The sequence below is a fragment of the Delphinus delphis genome, chromosome 3 (genome assembly GCF_949987515.2).
Source record: "Delphinus delphis chromosome 3, mDelDel1.2, whole genome shotgun sequence".
Classification (NCBI taxonomy): Eukaryota; Metazoa; Chordata; class Mammalia; order Artiodactyla; family Delphinidae; genus Delphinus; species Delphinus delphis.
In genome coordinates this window covers 108515783-108540427 of record NC_082685.1, presented here as the reverse complement: position 1 = coordinate 108540427, position 24645 = coordinate 108515783, and the positions used below count along the sequence as shown (strand labels likewise).

The following is a 24645-nucleotide window of genomic DNA, read 5'->3' as shown; positions in this document are numbered from 1 at the left end:
GAAAAATGGTACAACCAGTCTAGAAGACAGTTTGGCAGCTTCTTACAAAACTAAACATATTCTTAGCATATGATCCAGCAATTACACTCTTTGATATATACCCAAAGGAACTAAAAATGTATGACTACATAAAAACCTACACGTGGATGTTTATAACAGCTTTTTTCATAATTGCCAAGCTTGGAAGCAACCAAGATGTCCTTCAGTAGGTGAATGAATAATTAAACCATGGTACATCCAGACAATGGAATATTATTCAGCACTAAAAGAAAAGAGCTATCAAGCCATGGAGAAACTTTAAATGCATATAACTTAGTGAAAAAATCCAATCTGAAAAGGCGACATACTGTATGATTTCAACTAAATGACATTCTGGAAAAGGCAAAACTATGGAGACAATAAAAGGATCAGTGAGTACCAGGGGTGGAGGGTGGGTGGGGAGGGATGAAGAGGCAGAGTGTAGACTTTTAGGACAGTGAAAATACTCTGTATATTACTATAATTGTGGATACATGTCATTATACATTTGTTCAAACCCATAGAACGTACACCAAAAATGAACTGTAATGCAAATTATGGACTTTGAGTGATTTAGTGTGTTAATGTAGGTTCATCAATTACAACAACGTACCACTACGGTGGGGAATGTTGATAATGGGAAGGCTATATATGTGTGGAAGCAAGAGGTATAAGGAAAATCTCTACCTTCCCCTCAATTTTGTTGTGAACCTACTGAAAACTACTCTAAAAGATAAATAAAGTCTTAATTTAAAAAAAAAAAAAATCAAAGGGACCACTGAAACAGCTGAAAAAAAAAGTCAGCCCTCTGCTGGATTTAAGGCTCACAGTCATGGCTGGCTACACACAATGATCAGGAAAGCTTAGGATCTGGGCAGTTTCCTGGAAGAGGGGATCCACAGCTTTTCATCAGTTCTCAGAGGACCCCATGACTTCAAAATTATTAAGAATCACTGATTTATATCAACAAAGTAGGCACCTCAAAAGGTACGTTAGTATTGATAGTTTTAGGGAAGAACATTAAAAACACTGAAAATAATGTACCTTTTGCATATGCTAGATTTAAATTAAAATAAATATGGTCTAAAAATATTTATGCTCATTATTTACAATTTCTTTGATATCTCTAAGTAAAAATTTCTTAAAATACCAAAACCACAGAGGAAGAGCTCCCCTGAATCTAACAGCCATAGAAAAAGGAAGGGCAATAGCAGATTTAAGAGCTATACCTTCTGATAGCAAAGACCAAAAAACTAAAGTCTGATGGAAGCAAAAAGCCAAAGTATTCAGTGAGTTTTTATCAACCATTTACAGTACGAGGATAGGTTAAATTCATGAGGAAGGGAGTAAAACAGAAATAGGTGCAAGAAATAGAATTAAATCTATAATGAAAAACTTTAAATCCTCATTTTGTTAACCCACTAATCCAATAGGGACAGACTTCTAAAGTGGTTTCTTGTGTCACTTTGCAGACCTAATAGGAAACATACAAAATATAAGGGTGTCAACAAGTGGGAAACTCAAATACATTCAGCAAATAATTAAGCGTTTCTAGTCTAGATCTAGATATCATAAAAACAGACTATGTAAAATGAAAAACTGACTTTTATACCACTATATGTTACAAGAGGTCAGTCTTAAACCCCAGGAAAACAGCACAATGACACTGCTTAACTGCAGTGAACCGTTGTTCCAAATAAAGGAACAACTCTGAACCAAAGGACTGCACCTGTTCCTGCCATACGTATGCGAGACAAACAAGGGAAACCCACAACCACAACTGACCAAGTGTGGTTCTATTCACCATGGAACTTCTAGTAAAGCACGTTTTCAGGAGAGAGATTAAAAAGATGATGGCTTGAAGTAACGGACCAAGGAAACCATGTGCACGGCACTAGAAGAGAGCTTTTGTTTTTTCTTTTGAATAAGATTCAAATCTTATTCAAGATTCATCTCTCATTTGAGAGATGAATGTATAAAGTACTGAACAGGAAATGCTCCTAACTGAAGAAATTTTTTAAAAATAAAAGAAAAAGAAAAGCCTAACTTGTCCATTTGAATACCTAGACTAACAACTACTGCTGTAGAAAAGTCATATACCCGGGCATACCTGTACCACAATAAAATTTATAAGTTCTGATATCAACTGGGCCTTTAATACTGACTGACCATCTTTGTGTACATTCCTAGTCAGTTCTAGCTCTGAGTCTATATAGAATTATTTCAAACTTTTTTGGACTATTCTCTCTCCTAAAAATTTACCACCATCACCACCACTACCTTCAATAGCCTCGGGTTTAGATGAGGTCACATGGGTGGGGCCCTCATGGGCAATTAGTGCCCTTATAAAAAGAGACACCAGAAAGCTAGTTAGTTAGCTAGCACGTGCTTGGTCTTTCTCTCTCATTCTCTGTTATGTGCTCGCTCTCTCTTTCTCTCTCTCTCTCTCTCTCTCTAACTCTCTAACTCTCTCTCTCTCTCTCTCTCTCTCTGCCATGTGAGGACACAGTAAGAAGGCAGCCATCTACAAGCCAGGAAGAGAGTTCTCACCAGAAACAGACCATGCTCAGCAGCTTGATCTTGGATTTCTAGCCTCCAGAACTGTGTGAAAATAAATTTCTGTTGTTTAAGCCACCCAGTCTATGGTATTTTATTATGGTAGCCAGAGCTGACTAATACAATATCATACTTATAGCTGGAGATTCCACACACTGGTCACAATTCCAGCTTGATTTAATAGAAGTATCTTTAAGTTAAATAACATTAATGCTGGTTTTGAGTTTATTTGTTTTTTATTTTTCTAAGTGCCACCTTTCAGAAAATAATTGTAGAAAATGATAAAGTATAAGTGAGAGGCATGAAATCATAAACAGGTACAGTGCAGGCCTACTGAAATGCATCATCAATCTAGTGAAAATGGAATTAAAGATACTTACCACCACCAAGAATGTAAGAATCCTGGTGGTTCCCCCAATGTGATGTTTTTTTCCCATCTTATCTAAAATGAATAAAAGAGATATTAAATACTTTCCTAATAATACTTCTCACACATATTATAAAGCAATATTTTTTCCATTTAAAATATTATGATAATATATAATATTTTCATATTATTCTTTACTCAAGTTTTAAAAATACTCATTTTATATTGTGATTTGCTGACTGGATAGTTTGAGAGAAGATGCCACCATTATTTTCCTGAATTTGCTTCCCATTGTGCCATAATTTCAGAAGATATTTCAGGATCCTAAGGCACATTAAAATCACCATTATTAACACCAATATGAAAATCAGTTATCACCACTAACCCAGAAATTTGCAAGAGACTGGGCTTAATATGTAGACTCTAAATTATACTCTAAGTATTGAATTTTTTAATAAGTTCCTTATTTGAGGGGATGGGAGTAAGAAGGCATATGACTTTCATAAGAATTTTTAAAAGATGGTGACATAAAACTTTCCAATTATTTATATTTCAGATGAGTTGGAGTTCACTATAATAAACATTTAAAACAAGGTCAATATTCTCAAAATTACAAGTTCTGACTAAATGCCTTTACAAATTAAATTTAAAAACTGGAAAGCTGTGTGGGTGCTTATACAGTGCCTTTTTTAAGCATTGGATCACAGTCAACAGAAAGGATAAAAATCTTTGCATTCAGGGAGATAATAATTTAGTAAGGAAGACAGATCATAAACAAGCAAACAAACAAAAATAGGGAATTGTATTTACATTAGAAATAGAAGGTGACAAATGCTGTGGAGGAAAACAAAACAGTGAAGGAGGATAAAGAGAAAAGGTAAATGTAAGTTATAATTTTAGCTAAGGTGATCCAGCTTTGAAAACAAACAATCCTTATGTATAAGTATATCCTGTAGTTTTTAAATAATTAAAAATATTTAACAATACTCCAATCAATAAAATGTGCCCACAGGCCCTTAACACTACTAGGAAGTAAACAACTATAATTATAGATTTCAAAAAATTCAAGGAATCCTTTCTATCACTTACTATGGAAGAAGTTATCCCAAAAGGATAAAAACCAAAAACATTTAAAAATGAAAACTCAAGAAGTGGCCCTAAATGTAAAAAAAGAAAAAAAATCAAAACCTCTCTAAGGAAGAGATGCAAAACTTAAGTGCAATTAAAATAACTGAAACTGATTACATGTTTAGAGTTCTTATGTACACAAAATATAAACCACTGGGAACCTTGACATAGACAAGTAATTTGCTCTCAAAAAACAAACGAACTTTCTAAAGATTAGAAAATTATATATGTGATAACCAGTTTTAAAAAGAGGGCTTCCCTGGTGGCACAGTGGTTGAGAGTCCGCCTGCCGATGCAGGGGACACGGGTTCGTGCCCCGATCCGGGAAGATCCCACATGCCGCGGAGCAGGTGGGCCCGTGAGCCATGGCCGCTGAGCCTGCGCGTCCGGAGCCTGTGCTCCGCAATGGGAGAGGCCACAACAGTGAGAGGCCCGCGTACCACAAAAAAAAAAAAAAAAAAAAGAGCTAAAACGTGAAACTCTAGCAATTAATGAACTTGAATTTATAAAGTCTAAATGTGATCTATGAACCAGAACATGTTATATAAATGTAAGCCAGATCCTAGCTTGAATTCTCCTAAGCAGTAACACTCAAAAAAAAATTTTTAATCTATACTACCTTTTATCCGATAATTTCAGTTGATCAATATTCTATCTTTTTGGTTCATGAAAAAATAAGGAATGGTACTTAATGAATCTTATGAGAATTAAAACTCTGATGTCCTGCTAAAGTTATAATTTAGTCAGAAACCTGTGTCTCATGTTTCTCTCAATCCTTTCTCTTACCATTTTTTCACTAGTCTTCTTGAAAGGGCATAATAATGGACCTCACAGATGTGCCCCAGACACACTAATATTCCTAACCCCTGGAATCATCCTAAGCATATAAACAGTAAGTTTTTTAAAGCAGTGTCCTTATGTTTCATCTCAGTTCATCCTGACTTTACATAATACAACTGTGAAATAATTAAAAGGAGAATGTGAGATGACTTATGAAGAGTCAAAATAGCATGACTAGCTCTCAGTGCCAGACTGTGCTGGAGGTTGGATTAGACTCACAGTCTAAATGAGTCCCACTGCACCACATCAGCTACTAAGCAGTCTCCTTCCTGTACCTTCACAACTTCCACAACCAATCATCAGCTATTTCAGGAGATAAGGTACTCTAGGAAAATAACTATAAGATTTATATTTGATATGGTCTTTCACAAGAGGAAGTCTGAAGGTAATGCATCTGTATTTTAAACAGTATTACATCTTATTATTCCTAAGAGAAATTCAAAATGTTTCACATACATCATCTTTTTCATCCTCAAACATTCTTTACTATATCATAAGTAAAGTTCATCTTTCTCACTTAAATTGCAAGTCTGTGGCAGAAACAGCTAAAACTTTGGTCCATCATACTGAAGTTAACACAAAACTCCAAAACTCACAGTTATTCAGTGAACAACAACTACCGTTTTAGGTATTTACAAAGAAGAGATGGTTATACATAGGAATATGTTTCCATAGTGAATGGCATTTTTTGCTTCCAAACTAATTACTACTCTAGATATTACTTGTTTAGAGAAAGCATGAGATGATGCTCAAGAAAACAGAACCTGATCTATAGAAAACTTTGGCACATTTACTGCAGCATTTTTAGAAACAATGAAAATTAGAAACAACCTGAAAAACATTCACCAATAGTGAATGTAAAATAAATTTTCATGCTTAAATACTACAGAACAGTGTGTAATCATTTAAATGAGTAAGATATATCTACATGGAAAAAGAGCCATGCTATATTGGTTTTTCAAGCTGGAGATTACACAAGGTTGGAGAACAAATACATATAGTATAAAACCTTTCCTGTTTAAAAAAGAATGTGTGAATATGTACGTGTGCATTTGGGTGTATGCATATTAAAAATGACACCAAACTTACAACTATTATCTCTGGAAAAAGCTAAAGGAAGACTTTCATTTTAAAATCATATTCGCATCCACATATGTAGTTTAATTTTTTTAGCAAAAGTGTATTAATGATGGATGGGGTTGAGGAATAGCCAGAAAATACTTCTAAATGTCAACAGTCATTTTAGAAACAATTCTTCTACTATTTATGAAGAGGCATTTTCTGTTGTACTGAGTTTCATGGGCTTCAGGCTTGTTTAGGTGTTTAAGCGGCATCTATGCAAACAATCTCTCTCTCTTTGTTCTATTTTTCCTTCTTGCATTATTCCAGGCCCAATGTGTAGTCCGTAGTCCTTAGGCTTTTTGCTGTTTAATCATCCACCTCCCTTCCTTCCGACATTAGTCCAGCTAAAGGCCGTATTCTCCTGTAACCTTGTAAATCCCAAGGCCAATTCCCACTGCCATACTCTGCATCTGAGGGCCTTGTCTGTGATTATGCAGTGTCTCTATCATATGATCTAGTGTTTTCAGCATTTCTATGTAAATGCACAGCCAAACATTGAATCATGAATGAAAGGTGTATTGGCAAGAGTAAGACATGCCATATGGTTTATAACTGAAAATTATAAATTACAAACTATCACTATCTGATAGCAATTCTTCTTCTAGGAATTTATTCTATAAATGTGGTCACATGTGAAAAATTATAAATGAAACAATTTTCATTGAAGCATCATTTGTAATTGCAAAAGACTGGAAACAATCTAAATGTCCATCAGTAGGGGGCTGGTGAAATATATTACGGCACATTTCATAGAATGAAATACCCTACAACCACAAATAGAGAATTATAAATTTAATGAACCAATATAAAACAACTGAAGTCAAACAAGTGAAACAAAAATCAAAGCACAGAACAGAGTGTATAATAAAAAAACATTTGTGATACACACACATACAAACATACACACACACACACATTTACTTATCATCTCATCATCATTTGCTTCCAGCAAGGTATACTCGTCAGTTACCTATTCTCTCTCAGCCCGAAACCCACCCTTCCTATACTCCATTCTACACTTGGTGCTTGGATTCTGAAAATTACATTTCCTAGGCTCCTTGCCAGCCAGTTTCCTGTTAAGTTCTGCTATCAGGGGACACTAGTAGGAGATCAAAAGGCAGGAGGAAGAAGAGAAGCTTCCTGCCCCTGGCTCCAAAAGTGTAGTCGCTGGTTGCAGCAGGAGCAACAAAGCCGAGGTGGGGCAATTCTGGATGTCGACAGCACCTTTTTTGGGGGGTTCCAGCCTCGTCAATGTAGGACCACTTTAGACGGTCAAGAGCATCTCCAACAGCACAGCAGTTCATGTGAAGCTCAAGGGATACAAACTTTACAGAGTATTCCTAAATCCTTTCATACTTTTTGAAAACCAATATTAAAAAAATTAATACCCTGAATGGATAAAGCTAGTTCCTCTGTTAAGAAAAGAATGCATACCTATGTACACATTTGTTGCTAGACAAAATCCTGAGACTTCTAATTTAGATATAATCCACCGTTCCTACTAATTTTCTAAAACCTTCCATGTATAGAAGTATTGGTGCATCCATACAACTAAACTAAATGTTAAAAAAAGTAAAAATTTTTACATTCTAATTTAAAAAATTAAAGCTGACAGATGTATAACAGGAAGAAAAATCTGACTGTACTTTGAAGCAGATATAATCCAAAACTGTGCTGTTCAACGTGGTACTCATTAACCACATGTGGCTCTTTACATTTAAAATTAATTGAATATTCCTCAATTGCTCTAGACACTTTTCAAGGGCTCAGTAGTCACATGTGACTAGTGGAGAACTTACTATACAGCAGAGATTAGAGATCATTTCCAAAATCATGGAAAGTTTTATTGAATAGTCCTGCTTTGCTTTAGAAGGAAGGTAGAAGTCCTCTTAAAAAGGAATGCTCCTTATTGGGAAAACTCCTTGATGCATATGAAGGAAACAGGAAAGTTAAGGCAAAGAAAAGGTATCAGCCACAAGGAGGAGAAGCAGCAGGGCTGTAATACTTAGTGAGAGCAAGAAATCACAGCAAGAGAACCATACTGTCCTCCCTCCCCCTAGTAAGCCCCAGAGAGTTGGAGAGGACTTGAGACAACCTATTATATTAGGGATTAGAACTGGAGCCATTTTGCTAGAAAAGGTAACCCCAGGAGGTAGGAGGATTGTGGGCCATCCAGGTGACAGATACTTGGAGCACACACGTGCACGTAGGATATGTATTTGTACTCTAAAGAAGTAAACTACACAAGATAGAAAAGAGGGGAATTCCTTGGCAGTCCAGTGGTTAGGACTCAGGGCTTTCACTGCCAGGGCCCAGGTCCAATCCCTGGTCAGGGAACTAAGATCCCACAGCAAATTAAAAAAAAAGAAAAGAATCAGTCAAGTATTAAAATAACACCTTTCAGCACTTACCACATGCCAGGCCCTTCAAATCACTTTACATGTACTAACTCATTTAAACCTCAGCACCACTTTAAAGTATTATTATGATTATCTTCTTTTTATAATTAAGAAAACTGAATAAGTAAATATAATGTAGAACACAATTCAAATCCAGCAGTGTGGCCCTAAAGTGATTGCTCTTACCCACTACACTATGTTGCCTCCAAATTAAAGTTCAAGAAACAGGTAAGGTAAGGAAATTATTATTATTATTTTCTCTCTTCATATAGGTGGAAAAATAAACAGAACAGAATTTTGGAGTCTATGGAGTTCAATAATTTAGCATTCCTAATAAAATCTGAAGAAACAATCCATTAGATATTTTTAAGCTTCTATTTCTGGCTAACTTATTGGCTAATTTATGGCAAATAAGGGCTAGTAATACAGTATAAACAATGTAAAATTTTTAAGAAGAGAAAAAAAACCTAGATCTCTGCAACAACACTCTAATTCTTAATTTTATTTGCTACAGACACCAAGCCTCATTCTGAGGCATGAATACCATACAAAATTTCAGGAACAAGCAGGAATTATCTTTGCATAATGAAATAATATAACGCAGGAAAAGAATCATTTTTAAAGAACCCAAAATAACAAAACTTGATATAGCATTGTAAAGAAGATTTCTTAGCATTCTGTTTATAATTATTGAATACTGAAGGATAAAGAAATATAAAGCAGAGGAGGGGCTCTGTACTGAGAATATTTCTAAAGAATATTCCATTTTGTCCTCTTGGTGGTAAGAAAATGAAAAGTCATACAAACTACATTTAGGATTCAGGTAGTGGTTTAGGATCTATGATGAATCAGAGATAACAATGAGCTTTAACACAGCCTGGCTAGAGAAATGTTTTAATTTCTACTATTATCCCAGTGTTATCTCTTTTAACTAAGAAAAAAAAATAGTTGGGCTAATAGTGCCCTACTATTCAGACTGATAACAAAAGCTATCAGAAGCAGTCCAATTTCTGACAGGCTAGGCCAAGGGCACTATAAGAAAGGCTAAGCCCAACTGAGAGATTAGGCTGCTGAGATACACATCTTACTTGTTCAGATGATGCCTGGAGTTCCAACTTGACCTTCTCACAACTTCATCCAGAAAGCAAACCCGTATAAATGAAAGAGGTGGCCCAGCACAGTAAATCCTGGCTCACAAGGGCTCATTAACATCATAGTCATTCATATCCTCATTCACCCTGAGGGAGAATGCCGAAATTGGAAGAAGCATTCTACTTTGCCTTGAACCAGGGTGAGAACATCGAATACTTGAGTAATTGGTGTCACTTCAGTCATTTCCTTTTTATCACAAATACCCAAACCAAATAAATAGGTCCCCCTGATTTTTAAGTTCCTTGTATAACAGTTCTGAATCAGGTAAAAATCTGGGTATAGAGTAAGAATTTAGATAAGATGGTCCTTCACTACTCAAATGACTTAAGAAGTCATTCTACAATGAGCAGCCTTAAATTTTCCAGATGATCCAAGTGAAAGGAAGAGAGAAAGCAATGCTAAATAGGGTACAGAGCTCTAAAAGATTACATTCTCCTTTCTTTGTTGTCCATAGTTAAAGAGGATGGGTACTGCCATTCACATAGGCACTGCAGTACAAATCTAAAGATGCTATTCTTTTACTTAAAAGGATAAAAGTTCTCTTTTGCCGAGAAGATAAGTCCAAGCTTCTTGGCAGAATATGCAAAGGCTTTCAGGTAAGAATGCACTATCAGCACGGAGAGGTGGAGCCCTGAGAAAGCTTTCCTAGAAAAAGCTACTTCTAAGCTAGTCAAGGAGAGAAGGGGAGGAGGTTTTAGGCAGTGAACAGCACCGAGTAATGCCCAGATGAGAGAAGGCTTCTGGTATGTATAGGCAAACACAAGCAGCTGGTATTATGGAAACTTAAAATATGAGGGAGGACTATATAGCAAGCTATTGAAATTTAACCAATTGAAATTACAGTCAACCCTCTTCTATCTGTAGGTTCCACATCCACAGATTCAACCAACCACGGAGAGAAAATACTTGGAAAAAAAATTCCAGGAAGTTGCAAAAAGCCAAACTTGACATTGCTTCCTATGGGCAACTGTTTACTTATCATTTACATTGTACTTACATCTATTACACAGCATTTGCACTGTTAAGTATTAGAAGTAACCTAGAGACGATTTAAAATACATGGGAAGATAAGTATAGGCAATGTGCAAACACTGCTATTTTACATAAGGGACCTGATCTCTGTGGATTCTGGCATCCACAGCAGTGGGGTAGGGGTTGGGTGGTCCTAGAACCAATACCCAGTGGATACGGAGGGACGACTGTATCTAGAACTCTAGGGTATACTCAGCAATGGCCTATTACAAATCTACCTCCAGACTTCCATTTTAAAATCAAGGTAATTTTGTATTTTATCTTCTATTATTTTTATTTTTAAATAACTATACAAATATATATACATATTTCTTGTTTTAAAAAATCCTACAAGTAAGGATAAAATTCCCCTTTGATTCCTTTAACATCCCCACTCCCACCAACAACTAGTCTGGAATGTATATTCTTTCAGACCTTCACTATACTTCACATTCATAAGTATGTACCCACAAAAATATATACGATTGCTTTATGTTCAACGATTTCCATGTAACTATTCTGGGAATCACATACACCCATCTCCAAAGTCCAGTAATATTGTGTCTTCCTGGTGACAACAGTTTAATTTCAGCTTAACTGATTCCTCATGTGAAATTGAACCAGCTTAATAATTCAGAGATATCCTCAGTTTTGTATTCCAAATGCAGCCGGAGAAAATAAAATCATGGTAAATACTTGTTTAAAAACGTGTAAATCTCTTCTGGAATTACAATTTTATTTTTACCAAGTAGCTCTAGAAAAGCTGTACATCCATTGTCCATTGAGTCAGAAGCATATCAGTACAGTATCTAGTTATCTGTTCAATCCACATAACTTATTTGAGCCCTAGTACCTGAACTTCCTTAAATAAGTTAGCAACTTTTTTCTTTTTTGATGAAGTGATTATTAGTGTTGCTTAGAAAAAATATTCTTGGGAACCCCTGAGGACTCAGAAAATTAAGCCAATCCAAAATGGTCCTTGATTTAAGGAAAGTGACCAGTAAATTCTTTTATCAAGTTTTCAAATGCATTAAAATAAAACTTGAAAATCTCCATAAGCAGATTTAGTTTCTTTTAAATATAAGTTGGCAGTGATTAAGAATATAATTATTAAAAGCCTCCTCTTTGCAATCTCAGTCACTTTATAATATCAAACAGTGAATGTGACTCAGAAAGGTTATAGACCAAAGTCTTCTAATTAATTATTTAATGAGATATGGATACGTTAAACTTCTGTTTTGATTTAAATAAACTTTGAAATCACATTTTTATTACATTGCATACATTACTTCTGTAGTAAAACAACTGACTTCTTAAGTTCTGAGCATACCTCTCAATTTTCTTACTTGCAAACAGGCCCTAACAGTTCACATATATTAATTAATTAGATAAAAGATTGGGGGCTACATGTGTTTGTTTACTTGTGTGCTTGTTGGAGGATAGTGAATCTCAAGAAGGCTGTACCTCAAGCAGGGCACTTTGGTCAAGGGGTTGCCCGTCATATCCCTGATCTGAAAGGGGCAAACTAGTGAGATCACTAAAGACAATGTAATTTTGATCAGCACTGTCCCACAGAAACATAAACATATGCCACATATGAGAGCCACAGATGTAATTTAAAATTTTCTAGTAATTACATTAAAAAAGAAAAATAATGTTAGTAATTTTATTTTGTCTAATATATCCAAAATATTATCATTTCAATGTGATCAAAAATTTTAAATTATTGATACTTTATATTCTTTTGTTCACACCAAGTGTTCAAAATCCAGTGTGTACCTTCATACTTACAGCACTTCTCAACTGCATTAGTCATATTTCAAGTGCTCAAAAAGTCATATCTGGCCAGCGGCTACTATACTGGACAGCACAGATATAGAGGGGAAACCAGGGGCTTTGGAATTAACCTAAGGTTTGAATTCTAGTTCCATAACTTACTAAGCTATGTGACCATAAGCTAGTAATATAAACTCCCTGAGCCCTGTAGTTCTTATCAGTAAATCAGGAATAATACCATATGCCTTGCAAATTTCTTATAAGAACTATAGATAATATAATATTTATTATAATTATAGATAATATGCCTGGCATATATATAACTCAATAAAATCCTCCTCATCCTCATCATTATATAAATTAGGGAAGGAAAAAGTAACATTGTATGAGAGCTCAAAGTTTAAAATATTGTGACGGAGAAAAATAGAAAGAGAAACAAGAACTTGAAGCAAGATTATCAAAATGTTTTCTAAGGGAAGTTTCAGCCGTCAATCCACTATTATCCACACAAAATAAAAAGAAAAACCATATTTTCCAAAATTGTGAATAATGCCAAAATAAGATATTGCTAAAACTAGAGATATGATGGTGTTTAATGGTTCTATTTCTACAGGGAAAAAATGGCTATAAAGGTGAGTAGAAGGTTATTTGCATGGACATGGAATTTTGGGATACTAAAAACGCTTACAAACAATCTACAAAGAGTATATTATGCATTCTGATAACTGAGCATTCATTATATAATACATAATGATATTTTTTTCATATATTGTTACAGTATATTTTTCATTCACTTACACAGGATATCAAAATACAATGCAGAAAATATACAAAACATACCTCTGATAAAAATGTCTGGGCCGATTTCTGAGCTCCTACATGGAGCAGATATTCATATACGTAGAGTGCTAACCTGTAAAATGAATAAAATATTTATTGAGAAGAGGTATATTTAAAATTCATTCTTTAAATAATGCACACACCTTTTCATTACAGAAATATTTTTCACAATAACAGTGACAGAAAATCAACTCTTCCAACATCTTTTCAATGGGAGTTTATACACATATGTTCAGAAAGAACTTTAATTAAAATAGGACGCAAAAGAATAAGACACATAATATCTTCTCTTGGCAAGAAACACCTAAATATGGATTTTTGTCTTGGATCATCTAACTTATCAAGCCCTCAATTCCCTTTGTTATACCTAATATGAATTACTAACTTAAAACCAAACATTAATAATTCCCATAACCTACTTGAAGGTCTAATTATTAGTAAAACAAATGAATTAAGTTATTGGACCTTTACAACAACACTATATCCTTCCAACTTTCTGGTGAATGTTAACATAAACTCCAGCTGTTTACATATCCGTATGCCAAAATGGGTGTTGAATGTCCAATTTTAATATATTTGTTCAGGCACTCTCTCCTTATTCTTTAGTTTAGATTGTTAAACCAATAATATTTTAGTTTAAAAGAAATTCAAATGAACAGCAAATCACAGCATTAAGTAAACTTTAAAGATACCAGATTATATTAAGCATTTGGGTGCTTATAGTTTAAAGGTTAACACAGAAGTAAATATAAATTTATCACTCAGATACAGAATATTAAGTATGCACTATACATTTATACTACTCTCATTATCTTGTGGATTCAGAATTTTAAGCTACACCATGTGGCTCAATTTTAGTTAAGCTGTTAACAAAATATTATTCATAAACCCAAATTAGTCTGAGGCAGTATTTTTAATAATATCTTGGACTGATGCCCGGATAGCTCACAACAGTTCAGTTTCTGCTACACTGTATTTACCAATATTGAGCCAGGTTTACAGTAAACAAAACAATGTAACAATAACCACAGTTCTGTAGAGCTACTCCATTTCTCTTGCCAAGTGAATTTATGATTATTAAAGACTGATGGCATTTGCAAAACTGAATATTTTCCCAAAAACATAACATGTATTTGTCACGAAAAGGGAAAGCCTGTATATAATCACTTGCTCTGTCCATTTAATTCTTTCTCCATTCCCAAACTACCAAACTCTTAAGATGAGAATTATTCTGTAGTTACTAAGCACCATGAGCAGACATCTGTTAAAGTTACTCATAGATGAAAATATGTTGTTGACGGTGAGTATACGAATATAACTTAGAAACATCTCCCATTCTCTTCAAGTTGAATGCCACTTCCTGGATCAGTGCTTCTCAACTCTTTCTCTACTCTAACACACGTAGTATGTCACATCCCTGTGTGATGCTCCCTGAGGAAGGTTCATACCCCAAAGTATGTCATATGGGATATTGGAATTGAAATGTTCCTGTAGTTTCAAACAAACAAACCCAACTGGTGATTCTTATCACACATTCTCCAAACACACATATCCCACATACTCTTGTCTCTCACTAACTACTTCCAAACCCATCACATGATTCCCCGACCATGATGGCAGATTTCACCTTGAAAAAAAAAAAAAATTTTGTGAATTTCTCCTGGAGAGACTGAAGCCTCAAAATTGCCTGCCAGTGGCAGTGTGGCCCTACTGCGTACGGCCCTAGAGCCTCAGGTTATTCCTTGTGGGTTGTAAAATCTTGGACCTAGAGCCAAACCAGTGGTGCAGTCTGGACAAGAAAGCCAGGCCTAAGTCAAAGGCTCAGCAGTAAGGATGTTCCACCAAGCCTGGAGAGGTTGGAAGTGAGAGGCACTGAGTGAAGCAGAGGCACTGTGGTGGGTCTGGGGAGGGGGGGGGTGCAATAACAGAACAGACCCCAGAACAGTCAAGGCCAGAGCACAACTGTTGCTGTGTCCTTGCAATAAACACCATTCCTTAAAGTTAAGCAAGCCACTTCCTTGTAATCTCTTCTTTGTAATATTAAAGGAGATAATATATTTCTTCTATGTTTTCCCCCAATTAATTAGGGAGCAAAAAGTATATCTCTTTACAAGTAGAATTTAAAGCAACAATGTTCAGGACAGTGATTCTCAAAGACATATTGGCGGAGGCACAAAATCAATGGGGGGAAGCGGTTTCAAACCGCAGAACTAAAGATTTTGAAGTATCTTCCTAGGGGTGTGCTTGTCCTCCTACCCTTAGAATCTGAGCTGTAGCAGGACATCATATTGTTATCAACAGGATGATAAAATGGGACAGGGCTGAGAAAATCTATCTATAACACTGCCTCATATATCCATGTTCTGTAACTCCCTTGAACAAAATGAACGCTTCCCAGGCAGTCAGGACCTACTCCAGAGAGAGTGGCAGGGAGCATCATATCGGTGAACAGTTAATCAACTCTACTGCCTTGATGACTCCAGAATACATCACTAGCAAATCTCCAACATTTTAACTACTACCTCTGTGCATAGGATTTTCCAAACCTATGTCTTTAGCCCTATCCTCTCTACCAAGCTCCAAACCTGCTTCTCCAAATTACTGTTTGAAATTTCTAGCAAGATAGCTCTCTCTTAACTTGACCATGTCCAGAGTTAAATTCACCTTCTCCCTCTATTTACAGTACCTGTGCTCACTTTCAATGAAATATAATTTCTGAGTCTCAGTTTCCTCATTTGTAAAATGGGAAGGATACTTTCCTTGTAGTATCGTTGAAAGGATCAGAGAGCACAGTAAATAGTAACAATGACTGCAACAGTTTCAGCTAATTCTGTTACACATTATATTACCAAGTCACATACTGGATTCCAACACCACAGCCTCTCTCACATTTGCCATTCCTTTCTAACCTCCCTCCTGCTCCTGAAGAACCAGTAGGAGCCACAGCAATAGGAGTATTTGTTCAACCTTCAGATACAGATACTGTGTATTTCCCATTAGCTGCCTACAATAGAGGCATTAGGGCCACCAGAAATAAGAACCTCCAGAAGGTTCTGGGGGAAGAGCCCTGCAATAAATTATCTGTGTATGAATACAAATGATTCCAGGGGAGTGAGGACAGACACTTGTCCATCCGTGCAGATGAATCATAGCATGGTCCCTTACCTAGCGACAGGAGATCATCAAACATTTTATTCGGATTCAATTTCTACTGGACAGTGAAAATTTAAAAATAAATATTGAATATACAAATATTTAAAATGTGTACACTCTCATATTAACATTTTCATTTTCCTTTTTAGGATCTTTAAGAAATTTAACTACTTTTGATAAAGTACAGAGTGCCTATTTAATCTAGTGGCTTATAATGTGATCCAATTACACAGAAAAAAATTAATAATCATGCAGTAAGAGTTTGTTTGCAGAAAGTAGACATAGACTTTTTTTTAAACATTGATTAATGAAAAAGCATATCAGTGATTCATGGATCATATATGCCTTTAAATTATCTTCATTTCATTCTAAATTTCAAATAGATACCAACGAATGAGTTAACAAAATCATGACCAGGAATTCTAGAGAGGAATGCAAAGCCAGAATGCAAAATGTATCTGAAACAGCTCAAGACCTTCTGTACTCCCTGGTTACTGCAGGCTCTTAAGTTTTAAAAGTAAGAGCAAAGGTAGAGGTTAAAATGGGAAGAGAACTGAGAATAGCCAAAGCCTGAGCCCACCTGCCACTGCCCTCAACACAGTAATTACATATCACCTACACATGTGATGCACACTCAACTCACTGTCCCTCAGTTACACACATATACACTTATGGGTGCCATCGAAGGCAGAACGGAAAAGTCAACCACCACTGATAAAACTTCACAATTCAAATTCTATCAATCTCCAATTCTGATAGGGTCAAATCTATCGATATTTCAACTAGACTTCATGGATTCAAAATCTCTAATAAATTTGGATGTTGACCAGTCTACAGTTTAACTTTTTAACCTATTTACAAAAGGAAAGGGGGAAATCCCACTCACTTTATTTTGCACATGATTCTAACAAAAGTGGATTTTTTTTGTTAATTATAAAATATATAATTAGAAGGGAATTAAAGATATATAAAAATGAAAAGAACACAGAAAGATGTTAAACCTCACTACCCCCCACCGAAAAACCCCAAATAAAATTAAAAAGCAATAATGAACTGAGAAAATAGGATATACGATCAATAGGACAACAAAAGGCTAATATGCTTAATATACAAACAGCTCATATAATATGTCCTGCCAGAATAAGACCTTAATGTTTAAATAATGAGCAAGGATGGACATTAAAGGTCAAATAAGAATGGCTACCTATGGCCAGTAAATAATCCTAAGGAAAAATATTCAACCTCCCAGCCATAAACAATATTTTTAAATTTCACCAAATAATGTACCAAAGACTCTAAAAACATTAAAGCATTCGGTGCCTAAAGGATAATATATGGACGTGTAAATGGTACAGCTTTTCAAGAAAATAACATGGTGAGGTGAAAAGGTAAGTGAATGAGTAAAAAACACAAGTGTAGAATAGCTTGTACAGTATGCTCCCATGTACATGACACATATATTCTTCCAGAGGTAATTCATATACATACAGGCACAGCAGCAACAAGTGTCACTCCCCAGGCTTCCCCCTCTGGTGGAAACATATGTATCCAAACAGTATCTTTTATTGAAGGGGTTTTTTTCCTAGGGAGTGGGAGCTTAGGATAAGAGGCAGACTTTTTCTTTTTTTTTTTTTAAAGAGGCAGACTTTTTTTACTGCATAAACTTTCTTCTGTTTGATTATTTCCCCGTACTTCTTCTATTACCTATTTTAAAAGAAATAAACAAGTAAATAGGAAAAAATAATAAAACTTTATGACCTTTGACCCAGTAATTTCTATTCTAAAATACTATTTTAAAGAATTAATCAGAAATCCAAACAATTTATAATGAAGCTCGTGGCAAAATTATAGCAGTGAAAAACTGGCAACCTAAATATCTGATAAAAGAGGAATAGTTTACATGCAGGTGATGGGAAAATATATTTTTGAAGATGTTTAATGAAGAAATGTTCATAGTTCATTGTTAAAAGTGTGAGCATATATACACAGAAATATACATACTGCATTGAGAAAAAGAGTAGAAGGAAATATGAGTTATAGCTACTGGCAGAAATATTAATAATAGTAAGAAGCAACAGATGAAGTCCAACTAGTATGGATGTAGCAGAAAAACTAAATAAAGCATAAAACCAGTATGGTCTAATCAGAGTAAGAGCTAACATCCCCACGCCTCCTTCAGAAGGCCTGAGGACAACTCTTGTTAAAGCACTGTCCTCTAATTAACAATCATAATGGTAGCTTTGTGTCTCCAGTAAAAGATTAAATTTTGTGCCACTCATACTATACAAAAATCTAAGATATCTGGCTAGATAAAAATATTAAACACTTTTTCCCAGTTTGTTGTCTGACTTAATTTTGGTTAGGTTTTTTGGGGGTGGGGGAGAACAGGGAAGGGGGGACACATTCAGATACTTTTGATTAAACTTTAAAGATAGAAATAACTAATATGAAAGTAAAAATGCTAACTAAACCTTATAGATAGATGGGGAGAAGCAATAACAAACATCACAGATAATTTTAAAATGTGGAAAACATTAAACGTTATTGGGAATCAAACAAATATACATTAAAGCAACAATGGGATTTAAATTCTCACTTAAATACATAATATGTAAGAAAATGTATATTCAAATACTGCTCATGGCAATAAACTAGCATAGCTCTTTTCAAAACCAATTTGGCAATAAGTATACGTCAAAAGCTTGCTAAGAAAAGTTCACACACTTTGACCCAATAATTCCATTACTGGGAGTCTAGCCTAAAGAAATCATCTTAAATGTAGAAAAGCTTAATGCACAAAAATTTTTAACCAAAGAACATGTAGAACAATCAAAAGAAAAAGAAAAATGGCTGGATTTATAGTAAAATATTTTGCATTAATTTCAGGTTTGAAAATATAACTCAGAATTTAGATATATTCATTCAACAAGCACCTGAGAGACTTCCCTCTGCTTAATTCTTGAACTTTAAAATGTGAGAAAATGTCATAACTGTACCACCAAATAAAATTATTTCAAATTTACCTTGTGAAAATTACAAAATCTAACAAAGAAACAAATTTTTACCATTCATGTGAACAACATCTGTTACATGCTTGTCAAGAGGTATCATCTAACAGTACTAAGACAGTTAAGTATTTAATAGCACATCTACAACACATAATGTCATTTGGAGTCTAATTGCAGCAAATTCTCAACTACACTTGTAAATAAGGACTTCACAGTCTGGAAAAGGGGTAAAGAATTTACTTTACCCCTAATCTAGCTAATCTACCCCTAATCTAGCTATCTAATTTGAGATTAAATCTCTTGCTCTGAAGGAAATGGTAGAAAATAAGGAACTATGGATAACATATGAAAAAGGTTTTAAAGACAGTATTGTTAATTTGCAAAAAAGTTCTCCAAGCTACACATAAATAAAAGGTGAATACTACCTATAGTTCAGAGCTAATTCCTAACTCTCTCTCTCTACATACACATATATGTACATACGTCAATATCTATACATGTGTGTATAATACATCTATATAAAACAAATCATTATTTCACAAAAGTCAGTCAATAAAAATGACCTAATGTGTTTAATCTGAATTTATAGAACAGTTAAAATGGATATGACTGTTTAAATCATAGAAAGAATTTTTTAAATCTTGTGAACAGGATTCATCAAAAGTTTTCTTTATATTACACATGCTAGTTATAATAACACAATTTAATGTTCATAAAACTTTTCAGGAATGTGTGCCACTTGTGGATAACATTTAATCATGCCTCACAACATATTCCTATGAGGCAGAGTTATGAACTATGTATAAACATCATTAGGTAAGTACTCATACAATGAAAAGTCCAACTACCAATAAACAGCTATGTCTGTCAGCCTGGCCATGATATCCTATATCTACTTTTCACACATTTACCTATTAAATAACCTGTCTTTGGCATGCCATTCTTTTAATATTCCAAAAAGATACAGTGTTGAAACTGAAAAGCAAGAGAAAGTAGCCATTTAATATGAGAAAACATACATCCATCCCAAATTTCAGTGATGAAAACCGATTTCACCATCTTCTTACATTTAGCAAGGAAAAAGGAAAAAAAAAAAAGATTCAAACATAAAGCCTTCAAATTAACAAATCCCCACCTGTAGTTTTAAAATTCTTTTGGTTGATTCACTATATGTGCAAAGGTAGAGGGAAGACACAGTAGGAGAATTAACTTCAAAAAACAGCTGGTCCTAATTTCTCTTGAAATTAAACTACTACAACACATTTTGTCTTGTTTATCTCTGTATCTCCAGCACCTAAACTAGCGAGTACCCAATAAATATTTTTTAATGAAGGAATGACTCTCTTAAGCCAGGCATAAGGCACTTACAGAATCCTTTGGTTTCCTCTAGTCAAGGCATTCAAAGGGGAAGCGTAAGGAATCTCCTTAGGTACCTACTTTAGCATTGACCTCCTCGTAGTATCCTTAAGCTTCAGCCTCTCAATAAAATACTATCATTTAACAGCATGAATGTTACTAAAACAATTCCTTCACACTGATTCCTATCTCTATATACAAAGGGTAATTTTTTAAAGAAATAAATTAATCCATTTAGTTGTGGGTGGTAGATATGTTTTGTTAAATCCTCAAAAGACAATAACCTCTCTCTCGCTTATATCCTTAAAGGAAATAAATCAAGGTTAGGAAATAAACAATAAAAAGATTGTAGAGGGCTAGAAGAGGGCTATTTTATAAAGAATGGTCTAGCTGTTACATTTAGCACTGGTGAGTAGTATGTGCTGCAAAATGCTACATCCAAAATCCACTCCCCATCTTTTGTCCTTAAATCCCAACGTCATTAACTCAAGAAGCTGCAGACATAGAGAATTTAGAACACATTAAGTTCTCCTAACGCACAGTAAAAAGTCATGTGGGATCTAGATTCCTACCCACTGCTATATTTAAAATGGATAACCAACAAGGACCTACTGTATAGCACAGGAAACTCTGCTCAATATTATGTAACAACCTAATCAGGAAAATAATTTGAAAAAGAATAGACACATGTATTTGAATAACTGAGTCACTTTGTTGTACACCTAAAACTAACACAACATTGTTAATCTACTATACTCCAATATAAAATAAAGTTTAAAAAAAGTCATGTTGGATTTAGAAAAAAGAACTTTCTTATTCCTGATCCATTGTATAATTCCACTGTTGACTAATGACACGTATCAGTATCCATATGTGTCTCCTAAGTGATAAAATGCCAAGAGTTAGCTGGATCACAGCTAGCTAACAAGTAGCAAGGAGCATTTGGCAGCCACCGAGAGACTGCTCATGGGATTGTAAGTAGTTTAGCAATGAAACTAGATCAGCCTGATCAAATTTTCAACAGAGCTTACAACCTGGTGCTAAGGGGTGTGAAAAATTAGAAATCTGTTTCTAACATTGTCTTTTTAAAGTTCTTCATCATTAACAGTGAAGCTAAAAAACACATTTAGCATGTCAAAAACTGTGTCTATGCAACCACCCAATAATATTAATATCCAGCCTTTGCTTCAAATTCACTTAGTCTATTTTTTATACTCTCAATGTCAGTTTTAGAGAATAGATACCTGATATGCATAAAGATATTGAAGATACTAAACAGAATTAAATGTTCTGGTGCAGAGATAATTGCATCAGTTAAGACTGACAGGGAAAGGAGTGAAAGATTTAACAATTATTAAATAGATAGCTGGGCATAAAAAATATTACGTTGCCGATGTGTCATTGATGTCATAAATGACAGACAAGTAATGCTTGGGAGTATGGATTTGGAAATAAATGATTTGATGTGCTTAGAAATAAAAACACTTGCCTTGGGCAGACAGGCAAATTCATGATTAAAATGACTATCAATAGAGAAAATAAAAAGGCTAAGATATAAAAATAAGAATTAATTTAAAACTAATCAAGAGTTTATAGAAATATGGTTATTTGTAAAATTTAGTAAAACTTTCCATCCATTTTTAAAAATAATTGTTCTTGCTATAATCTCCCATTTGATCTTTTTTCATAAATTTATTTATTTATATGTATTTAATTTTGGCTGCGTTGGGTCTTCATTGCTGCACGCGGGCTTTCTCTAGTTGCGGTGAGCGGGGGCTACTCCTCGTTGTGGTGCACGGGCTTCTCACTGCGGTGGCTTCTCTTGTTGCAGAGCACGGGCTCTAGGCACGCGGACTTAGTAGTTGTGGCGCACAGACTTAGTTGCTCCAGGGCATGTAGGATCTTCCCAGACCAGGGGTCGAACCCATGTCCCCTGTATTGGCAGGCATATTCTTAACCACTGCACCACCAGGGAAGTACTCCATCCACTCTTAGAGCTAAGCTATATACATTGGAAATACAGTACTGGGTATACTTGATAATAGCACTTAGTCCATTTCAATCCAGCTTGAAGATTATACATTATAGCCACGCTCCCACCTGCCCATGGAAACTTGATATATATTGTCTGATATACATAGTTCTGTTTGTGTCATCCTTATAGAGAGTAGATTTTCTTTTATATCCACCCAGAATACTAGTAGCTTCCTAACACTTGCTGACTAACCTTGGGAGTCATCTCATACTCAATTTCAATGTATTAACACCAGACACCAGACTTCCACTTATGCCATGGAGGAGTAAGTGGGACTGAACTTGCCCTCTTGCTGCAGACAACTAGAAAACTGGATATATAAAACAACTGGTTTTAGATACTGGACAACAGGCAGTGCAGGCCTGTAAAACTTGAGAAAAGAGGAACATACAAGATTTGAGTCCTATCATAACCCTAGTTTTCTGCCTGAAGGCACATTCCAGAACAAAGTACAAGAAGGGAACAAATCCAAATACAGCACAGTGGTCTCAAGTTGAAGAGATCAAGGGATTAAACTGGGGAGGATTGAGGCAGCTGGAATTTGTGGGCAGAGTATCAGACAGGAGGGGGCTACACAGCAAAACAACTCCAACAATCTGCATAGGAATCCCTTTGCCCATGTATAGGGTAGAACCCCACCAAGCCAGGCAAAGAACTGTTGCTCACAGAGGGCTGGGAAACCACTAACTACTCACAGGAGAAACTTCAAGAACACTACTCACAATGAACACCAACAGCATTCGGTAGAGACCCACGGGCCACACTTTGGAGGTAGGACTAAACTAGTCCTAAAGTAAAAGTAGACTTACCCTAACCATAGTGTGTAATTTTAACAACCCAAATAAGCTTTTAACAACATGCAGTGTAGCCAGATTAATTTGTCTAGAAAGTAGCTTTAAGTAAAGATAAATATTATTTAAAAAGTGATACCAAGTATCAAGTCAGAGATATCAAAATAACTTTCAGGTTGGTGAATGACATGGCCACTGAGGGCAAGGGGAATATGGGAAATCTCTGTACCTTCTGCTCAATTTTGCTATGAACCTAAAACTGCCCTTTTTAAAATAAGTATTTTTCAAAGAATTTACAAGGGGTAATGGGGCTTCTTACTTCCCTCTCTCTACTGTTCTGTGTTTTGCAAATTCCTATAATCAAGAAAAAATTATTTTAAAACTTAGTCATCAGTTCATATCTCCTTCCCCAAGCTAATTTTAAATTATTATCTATGTGTAACATTTTCCTCAAGTACAAATGAACAGTAACAGTTTACTCTAATAATAAGTTAATAACCAAGAAAATATCTTCTTTATAAATAATATAAATTACATATCCCAAGAAATTAAGATGAGTGGAAAACATTTAAAAGCAGTCTAATGTTTTTCCTCTTGCTACTAAGCACTGAGAATAACTTACTCAGAATTTCTTCCAGGCTTTACGATTTTTTTTTCTTTTTTCACCTCATGCAGAAGTTTATTGTAGAACTGAAAATAAATTGCATCATTTAAAATCTCTCTCTTCTACTTATTTACAAAACAGAAACAGACTCACAGACTGTGAAAGCAAACTTATAGTTACCAAAAGGGGAAACGTGGTGGGGAGGAATAAATTAGGAGTTTGGTATTAACATATACACACTACTACATACAAAATAGATAATCAACAAGGACCTACTGTATAGCACAGGGAACTCTGCTCAGTACTCTGTAATAGCCTATATGGGAAAAGAATGTGAAAAAGAATGGATATATTCATATGTTTAACTGAATCACTTTGCTGTACACCTGAAACTAACACAACATTGTAAATCAACTACACTCCAATGTAAAATAAAATATAAATTAAAAAAAAAACTCTCTCCCCTTATTTCTGTCTTTTAAAGAGTGC

The 24645-nt window shown here is 35.0% G+C and overlaps 1 protein-coding gene across 6 annotated transcripts in view; it reads right to left on the bottom strand.

The window, feature by feature from the left end:
• SSBP2 (single stranded DNA binding protein 2) overlaps positions 1–24645 on the bottom strand; it is a 299106-nt gene that overhangs the window by 211369 nt on the left and 63092 nt on the right. For all 6 annotated transcript variants that reach the window (XM_060009206.1, XM_060009204.1, XM_060009201.1 and 3 more), the window contains exons 2-3: positions 13210–13282; positions 2955–3016 (exon numbers count right to left, since the gene is read on the bottom strand). In XM_060009206.1, coding sequence (XP_059865189.1) covers positions 2955–3016; positions 13210–13282 — 135 coding nt within the window. The remainder of the gene's footprint in view (positions 1–2954; positions 3017–13209; positions 13283–24645) is intronic.